The sequence below is a fragment of the Myxocyprinus asiaticus genome, chromosome 26 (genome assembly GCF_019703515.2).
Source record: "Myxocyprinus asiaticus isolate MX2 ecotype Aquarium Trade chromosome 26, UBuf_Myxa_2, whole genome shotgun sequence".
Classification (NCBI taxonomy): domain Eukaryota; kingdom Metazoa; phylum Chordata; class Actinopteri; order Cypriniformes; family Catostomidae; genus Myxocyprinus; species Myxocyprinus asiaticus.
Genome location: NC_059369.1, coordinates 9,916,408 through 9,935,379, shown reverse-complemented (window position 1 = coordinate 9,935,379; position 18,972 = coordinate 9,916,408). Strand labels below are relative to the sequence as shown.

The following is an 18,972-nucleotide window of genomic DNA, read 5'->3' as shown; positions in this document are numbered from 1 at the left end:
ACTTTATTTAAAAATTTATACTTTATATTTGATTGTCATTCAAACATGTTTTGAAGCCTGAGAAGGAAATCATATACCCTTATTTCATTATATGACCCAAGCTAAATTTGTATAAATGACTTTGTTGTGCACAAGAAGCACACAGTGACAGTTTGTATGACGATTTATCGTCATATTTTTGAAAGACCTAAAACAGACAATTAATCGTTATAGCCCTAAAACAGGCAATTAATGGTCATAATTGCAATTTGTTTGGCAATTAATCATCAGCCAAATTTCATAACCACGACACCCCTAATTTTCATTATTAGATTCCAACCTTGTGAATTTTTTGTTAAAAAAGTGTATGAAATTTCAAACATTGTCAACAGCTTGATTCATTATTAAAAATGCAATTTCATGACATCATTATAAAAAAAAATTTATAATGACATTTTTAAAAAGCTAAAACGTGATTAAAATGATAAGGCAACATATAAAATGTACAATATTGTGTGAAGTCATTATATATATATATTACACACACACACTATATATACACACACGTGTATGAAGAGGCCCCCTTTCTCAGTTTGCTTAATATCTTTTCAGTTGCATTGCACTTAAATGTCATCAAAAGTCTGGAGAGTAAAAACAAAAATGTACTAGCCAATGGCGATTCTTTCGTCAACATGACTGTAGAGGGTTGTATGTAGTGATTATATGTACAGTAGTTGTGAAAAAGTTCTTCAGCATGTCATGGAAGCCTACATCTCATGTGCAATTAGGCAAAGAAAAGTGTGATGCAGCTTTTTTTTTTTTTTCATCATTAAAATTAACTGCATTTAACCCTTTGGTTTCTTGAAGAAAAAAAAAAAAGAAAAAAATTGTTAGAACGAAATTAACCGTTACCAGCAACAAAAATAAATAAATAAATAAATAAAATGGAACAATTGAAGGGGACTTTGTTCCCGTTTTCGGTTACATTCTGCAAACATTAAGTTTTTGTTCCTTGAATATTTTTAGTCCCTGCTTTTCAGGGGAATTAACCCACAGGTGGCATCTTTTCACTGCAATGTTTTCACCTTGGTAATAGTTTAATCTTACCTTTGTTTAACCGTTCCTGCTCTTCTTTTTCTTTTTTGGCTTGAATGGACATCAAGCGTCTGCTTTTCACTGTGCTGATCAAGTCCTCAGGCTCTGGGTCTATCTTCACCTTTGCGGTTTCTTTCTTCACGTTTGATTCTTTCTTCTTCTCTGCCTTCACCGGTCCATCACTACTTCCATCTGCCTTCGCCTCTGTTTTCGTCTCCATCTGCTCTTTGCGTTTCTGCTTCTCTGCCTTTATACGGTCATTGGCCTCTTTGAGTGTGGCGAGTCGTTCCTTCCACAGCTCGGCCGATCGTTGCTGCATGGCGTCGACGTGGTCCTCTACTGAATAGGTCATGAGGATACGATGACAAAGCGCCACCAGCAGGCTGACCTTTTCCTGAGGGGTCAGTTCAAACACCTCTGACGTCTCGAGCTTCTCCAAGAACTCACTGCTCACCACGTCATCATAGCCACCGCCGGTTGGCCAGTCATCGGAGCTGTGGATGCTCTCGTCGCCTTCGTGTGCATCCGATGGTCGCAAGCACAGGCGCACCAGCTCTGATACAGAGTGCATTGTTAACGGGATCTCTGATAACGACATGTCCAGTTCACTGTATCCTTCAGCTAACTCATCTTGCAACAGCGTTTGAAGAAGCACCACTAGAACACGGTTCAAGTAGAGGAAACCTGCTTTCTCTCCAGCTATTGCTTCCGTTAGAGCAACAAAGGTGATTGGATACTGGTCATCTGGCATCAACAGGCCAGCGAAACAATGAAGGAAGTCCGTCACCATGGCGATGTCGCCAAAGAGGGCATTGGGCATCCCTTCAGGCATGTCGTACAAACGGAACGCTGGCAGACTCTTGCCTTCAATCTCCTGGTCTTCGTAACGCCGCGACATCTCCCGTCTCATCTGCATTTCCTTCTCCCTTCGCTCTTTTGCTTTCTCGCGAAGTTTCTGTTTAATTTCTTGCCGCCTCTCTTCTTCACTCATGAGGGCCCAGCGACGTTTCTGCTCAAGAAACTCCCAGCGCTTCTGCACAATCTCTTTCAGCTCCTCCGGCAGTCGGTTGCGATCTTCGGCAGAGAGTGTTTTTGCCGCCTTAGATACCAGTGAGGACAGAGTGGTCTTTTTATCCTCTTTGCCTTTATTTTCCTTGTAAAAGCGAAGGAGATGCAAGGCCATAGGAGGCAAAGGTTTGCCCAGCTTGGGGGTTCCAGCACTTGAACTCCGGGCTCGCTTTTTTGGGCTTTCTGAAGCAGATGGGCTTTTAGCAAGATCCAAAAGGGTCATCTGCTTCATTTTAGGTTTCTTGGAGCTTCCAGAGCTTTTCTCCTCTTTTTTGGTGGCCTTCTGGCTATTGGGAGTCTTGGCGACTCCACTCTTGCGACTCTTTTTGGCATCAGTGGGTTTCTTGTCTCCCTGCTTTTTGCTAGATTTTGGTGTGCTGAGGATGTTGTTGTCCTCAGATTTCTTGGATGTACCTGAGTTTTTCATTTTTAAAGGGGATCCATTAACTTTCTTCGCCTGAACAACAACATAAGACAACAAGGATTTGTGTAATTCATATGTTCAAAATGTTCAGGTCCCATTAAAAAATAAGATTTCAAATCAGCCATGAAATCTTTCTTTTAATACTCTCACATACCTGCACATGTCCCCAGAGGGTTGGGCTAAGTGGTATGTTCTGGGAGTCTTTTTTCTTTTTCTTCTTTTTCTCCACTTTTACATTGCCTCGCTCACGGTCTGTTCCCGACTCCGCAGTCTTCTGCTTCTTATTGGGTTTACCTTCCGGTGTGCTCATGCTTTTCCTCTTAGTTGAAGTATTTTCTGCCAAAAACTAAACAGACCAAAATATTAAGCACATATTTTTTTTTTTTTATTAACTCATATTTGGTGTTTAATGTAAATCTTCCAAAGCACCACATGTTTGTACACCACCTTGTGTGGGTCCAGTAAAAAGTCACTAAATTTGCTTGGCAGGTTGAACTTTTTCACCAATTCATCCTCCACCACCCAGGGGGCGCTCTCTCCCGAGCCCAACCTCACTGCGTAGTGTCTGATGAAGTAGCGCATGATTTCTTTGTTGGGCGGCCGCTCGGATCTGAAAAGGCTGTCTGCTGGGACATCACTGATTACTTTGTCTTCATTGAGAAGTTTGACATCGTACTTGTGGGGCAAAAACTTGGGCATCACCCATTTCTTCTTCTCTTCTTTCATACTGGTGGGGAGTTTTCTGGGTGAGCGACGTGCCCTATCAGCTACAGTCAAAATGATAAAAACAAACTTTAACAAAAGGTGTCCACAGAGAAAGTGATTTTAAAGGAAAAGCTCATTTGAGTCTTAAAAACCAGCTAAAGAAATCTTTTGGTTTTATGCATTTAGGTGACAGAAGCATAATAAAGTAAAAAAGTTTGAGAAAAAGTGGCTGTCGAGTTAATAAGGTAACAATTTATGAAATAACATTAAGTAGCAATCTAAAAATGATAACCTGACACTCAGTTTCTTTAATTGATTTACTAAAGAATCTACAACAGAAAAGACTGCATGTATTATCTAGTGAGTGTGCCAAAAATCATTCTGCTCAAAATGAAGACCAGCGGAGACTCACAGAGGCTCTCCCTCCTGCTCTCCTCCTCTTTGGCCTGCGGTTCCTTCTTCAGGTTCTCCTGACTGGCATTCTCTTTATCACTAGAAGGTGAATCACAAGCTCCTTCCATCTTTTTCTCTGCATGTTCCTCAGGCGGGGTCTCGAGTGGATGAATCTTCACTATTTTCACACGCAAAGATTTCTCCTGGCCAACCTTACAGAGAGAAAACACAAATTAACCATTTCAGAGAAAGAGAAACTGTTCTGTTAAAAACATTCAGTCCAGGTTCCTACCAGAAAGTCGCACTCCTCATCGACAGCATATTTGGTGAGAATCTCCACCCAGGCCAGGTCCACTAGCTTATCAAGAGGTACTGTGTTATGATGCACAATCTCCAGAACTGGCTTCTCAAACCACACTGGATACTCCTCCTGAAGCCTATGGAAAGCATTTTTTTTATATATATATATATATATATATATATATATATATATATATATATATATATATATATATATATATATATATATATATATATATATTACACATATATATACACACACACACACACACACACACACAGTCAAAAGTTTGGAATAAATGTACAGATTTTGCTCTTATGGAAAGAAATTGGTACTTTTATTCACCGAAGTGACATTCAACTGATCACAATGTATAGTCAGGACATTAATAACGTGAAAAATTACTATTACAATTTGAAAAAAAATAAAAATAAAAAAATAAAAAAGAAAAAACTTCTTAAACTACTTCAAAGAGTTCTCATCACAAAAATCCTCCACGTGCAGCAATGACATCTTTGCAGATCCTTGGCATTCTAGCTGTCAGTTTGTCCAGATACTCAAGTGACATTTCACCCCACACTTCCTGTAGCACTTGCCATAGATGTGGCTGTCTTGTCAAAACAAACACAAAGTGTAAACAAAAAAAACAAAAACAAAAAAATTTCACACACCATTGCACTTGTGTGGCTGTGTGACAATAAAAGTGATTTTGATTTGATTTGACAAAGACAATGTTAAGCTTCATTTAATGAACCAAATAGCTTTCAATTGTGTTTGATATAATGGCAAGTGATTTTCTAGTAGCCAAATCAGCAATTTAGCATGATTACTCAAGGATAAGGTGTTGGAGTGATGGCTGCTGGAAATGGGGACTGTCTAGATTTAATCAAAAATGACTTTTTTCAAATAGTGATGGTGCTGTTTTTTTACATCAGTAATGTCCTGACTATACTTTGTGATCAGTTGAATGCCACTTTCGTGAATTAAAATACCAATTTCTTTCCGAAACAGCAAAATCTGTACATTATTCCACACTTTTGGCCAGCAGTGAGTGAGTATGTGTACGTATACACACACACACACACACACACACTTGAAATCAGAAGTATACATACACTTAGGTTGAAGTCATTAAAACTCATTTTTTAACCACTCCACAGATTTAATAATAAGTTATTTAGGACATCTACTTTGTGCACGACAAGTAATTTTTCCACCAATTGTTTACAGACAGATTGTTTCACTTTTAATTGACTATCACAATTCCAGTGGGTAAGAAGTTTTAGCTTCAGAGAATTAGCTTCTGATAGGAGGTATACTGAATTAGAGGTGTACCTGTGGATGAATTTTAAGGCCTACCTTCAAACTCGGTGCCTCTTTGCTTGACAAAATCAAAAGAAATCAGCCAAGACCTCAGAAAAACAATTGTCTGGTTCATCCTTGGGAGCAATTTCCAAATGCCTGAAGGTACCACGTTCATCTGTACAAACAATAGTACGTAAGTATAAACACCATGGGACCACGCAGCCATCATACCGCTCAGGAAGGAGACACATTCTGTCTCCTAGAGATGAACGTAGTTTGGTGCGAAAAGTGAAAATCAATCCCAGAACAACAGCAAATGATTAAGATGCTGGAGGAAACAGGTAGACAAGTATCTATATCCACAGTAAAACGAGTCCTATATCGACATAACCTGAAAGGCTGCTCAGCAAGGAAGAAGCCACTGCTCCAAAACTGCCATAAAAAAGCCAGACTACAGTTTATAAGTGCACATGGGGACAAAGATCTTACTTTTTGGAGAAATGTCCTCTGGACTATCTGGTCTATGAAACAAAAATGGAACTGTTTGGCCATAATGACCATCTTTATTTTTGGAGGAAAAAGGGTGAGGCTTGCAAACCGAAGAACACCATCCCAACCGTGAAGCATGGAGGTGGCAGCATCATGTTGTAAGGGTGCTTTGCTGCAGGAGTGACTGGTGCACATCACAAAATAGATGGCATCATGAAGGAAAATTATGTGGATATATTGAAGCAAAATCTCAAGACATCAGCCAGGAAGTAAAATCTTGGTCGCAAATGGGTCTTCTAAATAGACAATGACCCCAAGCATACCTCCAAAGTTGTGGCAAAATGGCTTAAGGACAACAAAGTCAAGGTATTGGAGTGGCCATCACAAAGCCCTGACCTCAATCCGACAGAAAATTTTTGGGCAGAACTGAAAAAGCGTGTGCGAGCAAGGAGGCCTACAAACCTGACTCAGTTACACCAGTTCTGTCTGGAGGAATGGGCCAAAACACCAGCAACTTTTTGTGAGAAGCTTGTGGAACGCTACCCAAAACATTTGACCCAAGTTAAACAATTTAAAGGCAATGCTAACAAATACAAACAAAGTGTATGTAAACTTCTGACCCACTGGGAATGTGATGAAAGAAATCATTCTCTCTACTATTATTCTGACATTTCACATTCTTAAAATAGTGATCCTAACTGACCTAAGACAGGGAATGTTTTCTACGATTAATGCCAGGAATTGTGAAAAACTGAGTTTAAATGTATCTGACTTCAACTGTATGCAATAAATATATATATATATTTCATTCAGAGCTATTCCAAGTACATTACAGCATTGTAAGCAGGCAAAATATAAACTTTGAATTTAAACATTTTGGAAAATATGAATCAGGAAGTGACTGGACCAGAGTTATTATAGTTTTGGATTTTTCATATTTTTTATTCGTTTTGGATTTTTAATTTCGTTTTTATTTCTAATTTATATTCAATTTGTCATTTCAACAGTTTAGTTTTCACACTTTGTTAGTTTTAGTTCTCACAGTTTTCTAGTTTCAGTTTAGCTTTTATTTTAGTTTAGTATTTTATGGCTGCCAAAGCACCTACTGGTATAATTTAAAATGTCTAACATCATTACATTTCTCTGGGCAGTCTTGTGTTACCACTTTTTAGTGGCATTTTCATGTTTAAGTTAGATTGCAAATGTTTTACATTTAATAATATAGGGTGAAGATGGGTAAAGTGGGACAGTTATGCTTGACCCTTATTTTATCCACATGTATTTCCTTAAATAGTTAAAATCATTACTAAACTAATATTTGGGAAGTAAACAATTAACATTGAGGTATTACATTTATGATTTTACATCAGAATGTGTGGCAGAGCTCATTTCATGACCACCAGTGGGAAAAGCTATGGTAAAGAAAATGACAAATTTGAGGCAAATCTTTTTAAGGTGATAAAAGTTGACAATGTTTATAAATGTTAAATATGATGATTTATGACATGAAAGTAAATATTTAAATTTCAAATAAATGTTACATAATTTATGACGTGGAAGAAAATATTAAAGTAAATTTCAAATAATTTGTAGATATTTTCTATAAAATAATTAATCCTCTTTCTCACTTTTCCAACACTGCCCGAAAATAATTTGAGATGGTCACAAGAGGATCTCCAAAAGGTTTTTCTTCACAGTATTGAGTATTTCTTAATTTTTCCTTTTGACTAAGGTAGGAAACATCCTAATCTTTCTATAAAGATATAATGTCAGATTATGTGGCATTTGGATCATCTTTAAAAGTGACAAAGAATGACTTCAGCCATATTCACCCTTCAGTATATTTAAAAAAAAAAAAAAAAGGGTCTTTATTTTAGTTAGTTTTTAAATGATGAAAAAGTATTTTAGATTACTTTCCATTATTTCCAGTCATTTCAGTTCTTATTTTTATTTCAGTTAACCGAAACGCTTTCATTTAGATTTAGTTAACAATAACACTGGGTGGGACACAATGAAAGGGGCCATACTTTTATTTGAATTGCCAATAGCCTTTAGTTTACATCACAGCCTGGCAAAATCATGATTGGTCACTTGCTATTGGTGGTTGGTAGTATTGGAGGAGGGACATTCTCATCCTAGAGAGCATTTATTGGACAAAAACTTGCATGCATTGCATCAATATGGAGAGAACGACTGCACTCTTTAAATGGCAGATGCATGTCAACTTTTAGTACTACACTAGAATATTGAAGGCTTCAAAAATTCAAATCTTGTTTCTTTTCATTTTATGACATTTTAAAGTTTAATGAAATAAATGTTCAAAGTTAAAACTAAAAAGGCTAAGGTTTTCAATGAAAATGCTTCTACATTTATACTGCCAATCAATATGATCTTAATCATCCTCAAAACTTAATGAAATGAGCAGTGTGGAGTTATGGAAACAAAACATCTTCATTCAGGCATTTCAGAATTTCAGCAGCCTCTTCATGGCCAGCAGAGGGAGATGAGACACATGCTTGAATAACTTGTGGTAAAAAATAGCTTCAAAAACACATGACCCTTACATCGCCTGAGACACACAAACATAAACGCTCTATATGGTCTACACTGCCCACTGTTCTCGAGTGTGCATGTGTCTGGTTACATAAGCAGCTTGTGAGACAGAATTATCCCTTTCTCTTTCTGTCTCCACCACACACATGCAATCTGCTAGTACATCAGTTGAGGAGGTCACAGATTTTTTCCTTTTGTTTTTACAATTTAGAAAATTGTCTCTACATTGGATTCCCGTAAAGACTCAGTCAGTACAAGCAGTTATTAGATTTGAGGGAGGGATGGCACAAGAGCACCAATTAGAAAACAGCAGTGAGGTCACGTGACATGAACTCAACACAGCATAAGGGATAGTTTAGTTTATTTTTAAACGGTATTGTAGTAGTTCCCACTATCCGGCACAACAACAAAAAAGTGTCTCCTAACTTTTGGCAGTGTATGTGATAGTGGCTACCCATGTCTTAAAACCCAATGAACTGACATTGACTGCCCAAAAAGGCCATCTAGGTAGGAAGACTCTCACTACATTATGTGCGACAATGAACGCTCCGAGTTGGGCTGAATAAAGAGAGGCCTAATGACTGAAAGGATGCTGTAGTAGTTGCTCAGAGTTTGTTTGTTTGTTTGCGCATTCATTCGCTCTTTCGTTTTTGTTACTTACAACTCTGTGACCTCCTGTTCCTCTTCCCAGGCCTCCTTGTGTGTGAGCTGGCTGCTGCCGGTGCTTTTGCACGTCCATATCCTCTCTCCATACCTAAGTAATCGAGCTTCATACTCTCTGAGCAGTACAGTTAAGGACAAACACACTTCAGTAGAAAAGTTGCAATCTTTTGCACAAAAAAATTCTCAACAAGATGCACCAAGTATAAAGCAGCACACTTCTAAGGCATAGCTGATCTGGAGTGAGCTGCTTGTCCATCCTCTATGAGAGAGAGCCTCATTCATAATGCATGTGTGTAGCACTGCAGCTCAATAATTAAAGGGCCAGCTGCAACAGCAGTCCCCACACATTTAAATATGCAATTAAGAGCAGCTTTGGTGAAAACAGTGTCAGCAATACAATTTCTGCAGTAAAAGGTATAACAGAGTCAGACACAGTATAGCGTAAAATTAACAGAGATTGGATAAACTTTATTATAAAAGTCAAATTATTACTTGCACATTTTTCATTGTTCATTAAGCACATAATAATTAGATACAAATATATAAAAAAAATTAAATAAAATAAAAAATATTTTCCCATAGCAACTTGCATAACATTCAAGCTACACATTTAATCAGGGAGTCGAACCCTTGACCATGCCATTGCTAAAGTCAAAATGGTTTTAAATAGAGATTGACGTATATTGGCTTTTAATGCCCAATCCGATACCGATTATTTGTGTTTGTGTCTGATAACCAATATTTATAAACTAGTTTTAATTCTTGTTTTATTTCTTCTTTAGGCACATTAACAACATTAATTTATTACTAACCTCTGGGTGAACTGCTTTACAAAATTTACAAATAAGTTGCAATGTACACTCATTCAAAGGCCCTCAGTTTAGTTAACATTTAAAATGTGAAATCTTTAAATGTCCAACTTTATCTGTAAACGCAACTATAAAGAACCAATGACCGATTAAGTGTAAAAGTGTATATGGTAGCAGATTTTACATTTTTGGGGTGAAATAACCATGTAAAGGTGCTGTAAGTAACCCCTGGCCAATAACGCTCAAAACCACGCCCCCAAAAAGCCATGTTTAGCCAATGCGATGTCAGCAAACCAAAACGCATAAAATGATTGACAGGTATGCGTGTTTCTGATTAGCTAAAAAAAAAAAAAAAAAAAAAAGCTCCCCTGACATATTTTTACTTTTTTTTTTGCTGGTTACAAAGCGGTCAAAGAGACCTATTTGCCCTATTTGGGCATTTAATACTCGGTGTTTAAAAAAAAAATCGAAAATTTGTTTTTTTAAAAATCCAATCTATGTGAACGATGCATTAACAATAACAAATCACAGTCGTGACAGTGCACGTGGGTGCTGAAGCCCTAAAGTTCGGCTTTACTTGTCCCCTGTCAATCATGACCAGACTCACGTGGCGCGGTGAACATCTCGCGCGCAAATGACCTCGCGCATTAAAACCTCTCATATTTTTTCCCTCAATCCACCTGCAGCTTGAGCAAAAACTATGCACATTTCTCAACCAAAGCCACACACTCAAAGCATGATATAAACAAACTATTATTGACCCTTACGCCGCAGCTGACATAGGACGAGTGTGCTGCTCGTACATTCTAAATGATCGTTACACAAGAGTCATAGCAGTTTGGATGGGAAACCGTTTCACCAGACGTCATACAGACACACTTGGCGTCCTGATGCTAGCCTGCTAACATTAGCGCGCTTGAAAATGCACAGGACAAGAGCATTTGCAGAAAGACCTCCAGCAACATAACTTTCAGCATGCTTCACAAATAAATAAAAAAACAACAGACATCCCTGTCCAAGAGTGCAACCTCGCGCGATATGAGCGTCATTGTCACCTTTAGCCGGTTAGCGTTACAATAAGATGCAGCGCTTGAGAGGAAAACAATAGTAAACAATAATAAACGCATAAATGCACAGCGATCCCACACGTTCACGCAACACGACCCGCGTGGAAATAACAAGCAGAGACTTAAGCATGCAAGTGTTTGTGTGTTTGATGCGTGTAAAGCTATGGTGGAGGCAGTGATAAAGGATACTCTTTGTTCCTGAAGGCCTCTTTAGTGTGCTCGATGATGAACACCTCCTCTCCAGGGCCCGGCGGCTCCGACAGCGGCTTAGCCAACGGGTACGGCTTCCGACCCAGCAACGGTGCCATCGTGGGCTACTGCTGCTGCGATCACGGATATGTCGGTAAATTAAAGTACCGAAAGAACTCGTCGATGTCTTAAACTGAATATCCCACGAAATCTGCGCGTTGACGGCGTAGCGTCAGAGCTAGGCTAGCGCGCGCCGCTTGACTTCTTGATGAAGCGCGTAAAAACAAAACAAACAAAAACAAAACAACGGCCTAATCGGTCAGTTACATGTCCACGGGGAAATCCGCTGTTTCCGGGGAAGCGGTGGGGTCATGGTGATCTGGCTGTAAGAGTTTTTTGGAAGGAGTGAACGGAAGCTCCTGAATGCCGGGGATGAAAGCGCGAAACGCGGCGGAGGCGGTCCGTCAGAGCGGGTATGGCGGGCTTTCATAAACCGCTCGGGTCCGTGTTGCACTCGAATCTCCAGGCCAGAACGACTTTCCACTCCCTTGTCCGCAGAGATTGCAAACCGCGTAGATACAGATTTTGGGGCGTGTTGATTACATAAACAAACAAGACTGTTTATAGCTGATTGAAAAATGGCGGGAGTTCCTGCAACACCGGCAACATTCCGTACAACCTCAAAACTCCGTTACCCCAGTAGCAGGCAGCGTCTCACGAACAAGTCCCGCCCACCGCTAACAGCTATTGGCTATTAAAAAACTACGACACAGACTGATGTATTTTATTGGTCACATGAACTGTCAGTCAAACCAACGCCACCTTTTGTCAAAGAAACTACCCCTCCAATCAAAATAAAACATAAGGTGTTTGGAAGCATGCTTAGAGGTCAGTTTGTGGTAAATTGATAGATAATTCCCAAATGACAATGTGTCGTCTGATTGATACATTTTAGTAGTAATAAAATATTTTTTTTAAGATCAGAATTTATATAATGCCAAAATGACACGCATTCAGCTAAAAGAGGCAGCTGTATGGAATTTAAACAGAGACAATAGAGAGTACACGCGATACTTTTTCCAATTAGAGACAGTCTTGATTAAACTGTTCACACGTGGTACACTGAAGAGCCAATGTACAGAGATTCTCAATTAAAAGAAATTCAAATACCCCTTCGTTTGTTTAGGCCACACATGTAATGATGATACAGCATTGTTAAAGCATTTAACATCAACTAAAATGATTCAGTTAAAACCCACTTAAAAACACTCATACTTTACATCTGTAGAATACTCAATATCTGTCCTACAGTATACCAAAAGATGCAATCTGTGAAAAGCTATATAAATCCAAAGTGATATGTATTTCTGCCACTTCTTTAAATCAGGTATATTTTTTTTCAAGACAACACTACGATCATACAAAAATCTTATGAGTTTTTATTTGAAAATACTTCAAATATGATTGAATGTGGAAACCTTCATATTTAAAATACAGACTTCAGATGACCTTACAATATATTAAAGATAAGCATTCATTTAATGCACAGTTCAGTGATTGGATGCAGCACAATGAAAAGCAACAGACAAATAAAGAAAAGAACAACACTGTAAAAAAAAAATCCAACTTCAATTTTGTCAGATAAACTCAATTTTAAAGTTGTTTGAACTATTTTATGTAGAAAAAGTGGAGAAATACTTAAAACGATTAAGAAAGTCAACTTTTATGCCATTTAAGTCAGAGAAACTTAACATTGTAACAGTGAGCACATACAATGTCAAGTTTGGTGGTGAAGGCAGAACGTACAGGCTTTTGAGCATGCTTAGTTTGATCACTTATGCTCAGTCCATTTGTGGCAGAATAATCCCCCACCCTCCAATTCTTTGACAAGGAATATTTTCTTATTTAATATTTAATGTATATAATGTCCTTTTTTAACTCTAAATCTCCACTTTCACTTTTACATCTGAAAGTGAAAATTAAAGTGGAGATTTAGCGTAAAAAGTACATAAATATTGATCTGTTTCTCACCCACACTTATTATATTGCCTCTGAAGATATGGATTTATCCACTGGAGTTTTATGGATTACTTTTATGTTTCCTTTATGTCATTTTTGGAGCTAGAAAGTTCTGGTCACCATTCATTTGCATTGTATGGACCTAAAGAGCTGAAATATTCTTCTAAAAATCTTAATTTGTGTTCTGCAGAAGAAAGAAAGTCATACACATCTGGGATGGCATGAGGGTGAGTAAATGATGAGAGAATTTTCATTTTTGGGTCAACTATTCTTTAATTGTATGTAAATATTTTTATGTAATATTTTCATCAGGATGTTGGATTGTATATTATTATATATTGGCCCAACTAGTAGAAAACGTGTTTATTTTTTTTTTACAAAATAACTGCGTAGGATTGTCCATTCAGTGGATTTTTTGTAGAAACATTGTGAAGCTTTGTGAAATGGAAACTTTTTTCTGAAACGTTTTACTGTTTTAAGTCTATAAAGTTTGAATAAGTTGGACCAACTATTTGGTACCTTGTTGGGGCTAATGCATGATCTTATGTAGAAATGTAGATTTGCTTAGTAAAGCATATCTTTGTATATTATTATTATTTATTCATTTTTTTTATTTTCTTCCCAATTTGGAATGCCCAATTCCCAATGCACTCTAGGTCCTCGTAGTGGTGTAGTGACTCGCCTCAATCCGGGTGGCAGAGGACGAATCTCAGTTGCCTCCGCGTCTGAGACTGTCAATCCACGCATCTTATCAAGTGGCTTGTCGAGCACATTACTGGGGAGACATAGCGCGTGTGGAGGCTTCACGCTATTCTCCACGGCATCAATGCACAACTCACCACACGCCCCACCGAGAGCGAGAACCACATTATGGCGACCACGAGGAGGTTAACCCAACGTGACTCTACCCTCCCTAGCAACCGGTCCAATTGGTTGCTTAGGAGACCTGGCTGGAGTCACTCAGCACGCCCTGGATTCGAACTTGTGACTCCAGGTGTGTTTGTATATTATTTTAAAGAATATTGAAATTTATGGACAGCTATACTTAAAAGCTTATTTGTTGATCAAATGAATGCAACTCTCAGGAGTTTGACAGGTCAAAAAAAAAAGTCTCTCAATGTGTTTTGTCTTGGCTGAAAATTTCATTGAACTTTTGACCTGTGTTGTCTAGCTCGTGGTGCTAACTCAGACTTGAGTTTTGTTCAGTGCAGACTCTTTTAAGCAGTGGGGCTCCAACCACCTCCTCTTCCTCCTATGAAAAACAATGTAATACATTGCATAAGTTCAATCATGGGTGCTTTCCAAAATACAAATCAGTTTTGCAAAATATCTACAGTATCTAATATTTCTTTCAATTCATCCAAAGCAGCAGATTAACATTTGTATGAAGACAGCTGGAACGTTACCTGAGCAGACAGAGATAACACATCTTCTTTAATTAGAGTTGGGGGCTCATCTGTGACCTCACTGCTGGTCGATGACGGCTCTAAAAATTAGGTTACATCATTTTCATATTTTACCCCAGAAACAAATTAAGAAAGTATTATATATTTTTTTATTTCCATTCATCATTACTGTAATGCAGAGAAAAGATAAAACATCTCATGTTTAAAGTGTTAGAAAATAAAGCAATACTGAATTGAGAATAATGAGAATCATCACTGACAATAACAAGAGCTATAAGACAATAAAAAAGCGGCTTTAGAATCCAGTGTATTGCTTATTTGCATATTATTGAACATAAGCCAATCATTGGCATACAGTTCACAGCAATCCATTTTGCAAATTAATTTGTCAATCAGTCAGAGATTTATTGTGAGGACTTATCTAAGGACGCGTCGTGTCATAAACATAAACTTTTTAGGTCACTGTGTCAAGTTAAACGTAGTTTAAAACTTAGAAGAGCACATCCTGAGATCCCTTAGTTGCTGTGTTTTGAACGCAAGAACGCATCCTCATGTTGTGCTGTCTGCTGAAGGGTTGGTTTGTTCTTTGTATAAGCTGCACGTTGCCTATACAGTACAGCCGAAGTTTCGCTTACTGCCTCCTGGAGAAAACAAGTGGTACATCAAGCTTGAATTTCTCAGGAACCTTCCTTATAATGGTCTGGGGACATGATTAATTGCATTAATTTTTTTAACGCGTTATGTTTTATAAAATTAATCGCACTGAATTAACGCATTAAATCGCTAGCCCTAATCATTTCATGAGATTCATAGCATCCAATGCAAGTGAAAGGTACTTTGAAGCTCCAAAAAGTAAATAAAGGCAGCATAAAAGTAATCCATATATATGATTGCAGTGTTTTAATCAGTCTTCTTAAATGATCCAGTTGATTTTGGGTGAGAACAGATCAAAATGTAATTGCTTTTTCATTGAACATCTTGACAGCAGTCTCCTTGGTGATCATGATTTAAAGCTCGAATACACTTCCTATAGCGCCATCTAGTGCTCTGCGCATGAGTCAAGCACTAGGAAGTGTAATAGAGCTTGAAATCATGATCGTGCCTAGAGACTGCAAATATAAGATGTACAGTGAAAAAGGAGCTATATTTTGGTCAGTTCTCACCTAAAACCTATTAGATCGCTTCTGAAGACATTGATTTAACCACTGGAGTTGGATGGATTACTTTTATGCTGCCTTTATGTGCTTTTTTGAGCTTCAAAGTTTTGGTCAAAATTCACTTACATTGTATGGACCTACAGAGCTGAAATATTCTTCTAAAAATCTTCATTTGTGTTCTGTGGAAGGAAAAAGTCATACACTTCTGGGATGGCATGAGGGTGAGTTGAACCTTTAAGTAAACTTATTATCAGAGTTTGATTTCACCTCTTATAAAACAACCCCCTAATAACAGATTACAGATTATTACACATTTACACTTCCTCCGAATATAAACACTGGCCTATTTACCCTGTCAATAACACTCACAGACCCAATGGTTGTGGTTATCATAAACAAAGTCTACTTTTTTTTGGTGCTTGCCCAAGCTTTGACCTGTAATGAACTACGCCAATAAGCCACAACATTAAAACCACCTGCCTAATATTGTGTAGGTCCCCCTCTTGCCGCCAACTCGCATCTCAGAATAGAATTCTGAGATGATATTCTTCTCACCACAATTGTACAGAGCGGTTATCTGAGATCAGCAGTTACAGAAATACTCAAACCAGCCCATCTGGCACCAACAATCATCCATGCGATTACCTAATCAGCCAATCGTGTGGCAGCAGTGCAGTGTATAAAATCATGCAGATATGGGTCAGGAGCTTCAGTTAATGTTCACATCAACCATCAGAATGGGGAAAAATGTGATCTCAGTGATTTGGACCGTGGCATGATTGTTGGTGCCAGATGGGCTGGTTTGAGTATTTCTGTAACTGCTGATCTCCTTGGATTTTCACACACAATAGTCTCGAAAGTTTACTCTGAATGGTGCCAAAAACAAAAAACATCCAGTGAGCGGCAGTTCTGTGGACGGAAATGCCTTGTTGATGAGAGAGGTCAACAGAGAATGACCAGACTGGTTCAAACTGACAAAGTTCTGTACAAGTGTGGTGAGAATAATGCTATTCTGAGATACGGGCTGCCGCTGTTTTGGTGGCACGAGGGGGACCTACACAATATTAGGCAGGTGGTTTTAATGTTGTGGCTAATCGGTGTATATGAGGCGGTAATAGTTGCAGAAAAGCCACCAGAAGTCTCACCTCTCTCAGCTTCCATGCTCTCCTGTCCCAGGGTGGGGGGTTGAGAATCCTCCGTGCGGAAATAAGGTGCATGGGACGGGCTCACTGCCTCACTGACATGCTGAGGACTGGAGTTGCTACTGCTGTCCACTTTTGTATTAGACTGATAGGCATCCGAAAGGAAACTCTGGTTACTGTTGTCATCTGTTTATGAAAACAAATACATTGAGAATATATTCATGGGCAGTCTCATGAAGAAACTATGAAAATTATGTTTAAATAAGTAAGCATACTGTAATGCCAAGTTTAAACATAAGCAAATCACTGATTTTCAAAAGTGAAGGCTGTAATTAAGGTAACTAGAGCGTAACAAAACAGACCAGATTTGCATTACTTTCAACAGGGAATGTTCTGTTTACAGAGGGAATATCAAGCTTTCATGTGTCTGCCATAAACAACCTGTTAAGACTTATATTACCTTGAAAATCAAGTAGCACTGAACGAGCATTTTCCAATACTACATCTGTCGGAAAACCCTTTAATTCCCTCACTGCAGTACCTGGCCCTTTGGGCTTATATATCTGAAAAAAAGAAGAAGTCATTGTGAACATGAACATTTTGTTTGTATATCTGAGAACTGGACATCTGTATGAGATGATCTGTGATATCTTTATTGATACACACCTGTTTGGTCTCTGTAACAGGCACCCATTTGAATATCCGAAGAGATGTGTCTCCCACTGTAACCCACTTTTTTTCCCTAGGAGCAGAAAAATCTAAATCATACAAATGAATCTTGCAAAAACGTCTGGTGATATATCACCCAATTATATTTTGCATAAAGGAAATTAAACTTGTTTTTAGGACCATGAAGATGTATTGCATTATTGTAACTGTATGTTAATGAATTATTCGTGAGATTCACCCATACAGTGTGCACTATGTGCATCATAATGGGGTTAATTGGAATTAGAAATAAAATACAAATGTGTACACATCTACACTGTAAAAATCAGACATTCCGAACAAGAATTTCTTAACACAAAATCTTTCATTCAGTTGAACTACTGAAAGATTGTACGATCCCCATTCAATATCCAAGACACGCCCACACTCCGTTTACAGCGAATCTCATTGGTTGCCTTACTTGTCTGTCAGGTCATTGAATGACGTCAACCCTCCCACCACCCTGAAGTTTATTTTAGTACGCAGAAGGAAAGAAACTTGTCTCCTTTTTCAAACAGACTACTTACCACCGCCGGACTCTTTCAATTGCCGCCATTACTTTTTTGATATCATCTTTTGCACGGCTGCGAGTCTCTGCCCGCACGGATCGCCCGGACATTTTAATAGGTTTTATTAATTTGTTCAGATCTGCTTCTTTTCTTGCCTTCCTTCGTCTGCGACTTGATCTCGTTCTCGTCCGGTGTTCGCCCGGGTCTCGCGAGACTTCATAACGCGCCAATGGCACTGCCTCTCTGTGTCGTTCACTCTCCATATATTATTTATTTTCATCACAATACATAAAACTTAATTTGAATTCTGTTTTCCAATAACTACCATATGGCTGCACAACATTAAAAGAAGATTTTAATTCATGTAATTTCCTTGTAATACCACCAGATGGCAGTGTTTGGCATCTGTATAAGCGCTGTGAGTTCACAGTAAAAAAAAAAAAAGTTTACGGTAAAATGCCGGCAGTTGTGGTGCCAGAAATTTACCGTAAAAATACAGTGACCATTGTTTTAGCCTTCACTACCGTTTTATTAAAGGAGGTAAACTTGATATACTAACCTTCTGGAACAGGGTAACACATGACACTAAAATAATGTAATAAACATGAACTAAACTACTTAAAAATAACACCGAACACCCCAATGTACATAACTGATATTAAAAATAACAAAAAATACATAACTAGTCCCAAAAAATATAATGAAATGTGATGGGTCACGCAGGGACTTCTGGGAATGCCCGATTATTGTTTTTCACCGTAATTTTAACAATAGTTTACCGTAAAAGTACATGTATTCTCTTGTTAAACATAATATACATTTTTATCATTAATTATATGGTAAAATCTTACTTTTTACATCTAAAACACAAAATTCTTAGAATATTTTACTGTAAAATTACATGTATTTTCCTGTTAAATATATTATCGGTTTTTTATCCTCACTGATTCTTGAGATAAGGGACAAAACAGGTTTTAAATCTTTAAATCTT

The 18,972-nt window shown here is 38.0% G+C and overlaps 2 protein-coding genes across 2 annotated transcripts in view; both read right to left on the bottom strand.

Moving 5' to 3' along the window:
- LOC127416739 (tyrosine-protein kinase BAZ1B-like) overlaps positions 1-11,784 on the bottom strand; it is a 39,622-nt gene extending 27,838 nt beyond the window's left edge. Inside the window, exons 1-7 of the mRNA XM_051656251.1 lie at positions 11,041-11,784; positions 8,974-9,090; positions 3,957-4,101; positions 3,684-3,876; positions 3,014-3,333; positions 2,721-2,912; positions 1,087-2,599 (exon numbers count right to left, since the gene is read on the bottom strand). Of these exons, the coding sequence (XP_051512211.1) occupies positions 1,087-2,599; positions 2,721-2,912; positions 3,014-3,333; positions 3,684-3,876; positions 3,957-4,101; positions 8,974-9,090; positions 11,041-11,159 (2,599 nt within the window). The 5' untranslated portion in view covers positions 11,160-11,784. The remainder of the gene's footprint in view (positions 1-1,086; positions 2,600-2,720; positions 2,913-3,013; positions 3,334-3,683; positions 3,877-3,956; positions 4,102-8,973; positions 9,091-11,040) is intronic.
- Positions 11,785-12,463: 679 nt separating this feature from the next.
- Positions 12,464-18,259, bottom strand: LOC127416773 (B-cell CLL/lymphoma 7 protein family member B-B-like). Its single transcript, XM_051656327.1, has 6 exons — positions 18,000-18,259; positions 17,431-17,506; positions 17,225-17,327; positions 16,768-16,950; positions 14,466-14,545; positions 12,464-14,311 (listed from the first exon to the last, which is right to left on the bottom strand). The coding sequence occupies exons 1-6, from the start codon at positions 18,242-18,244 to the stop codon at positions 14,240-14,242; spliced, it is 759 nt and encodes a 252-aa protein (XP_051512287.1). The 5' UTR covers positions 18,245-18,259; the 3' UTR covers positions 12,464-14,239.
- Between the last annotated feature and the right edge of the window lie 713 nt (positions 18,260-18,972).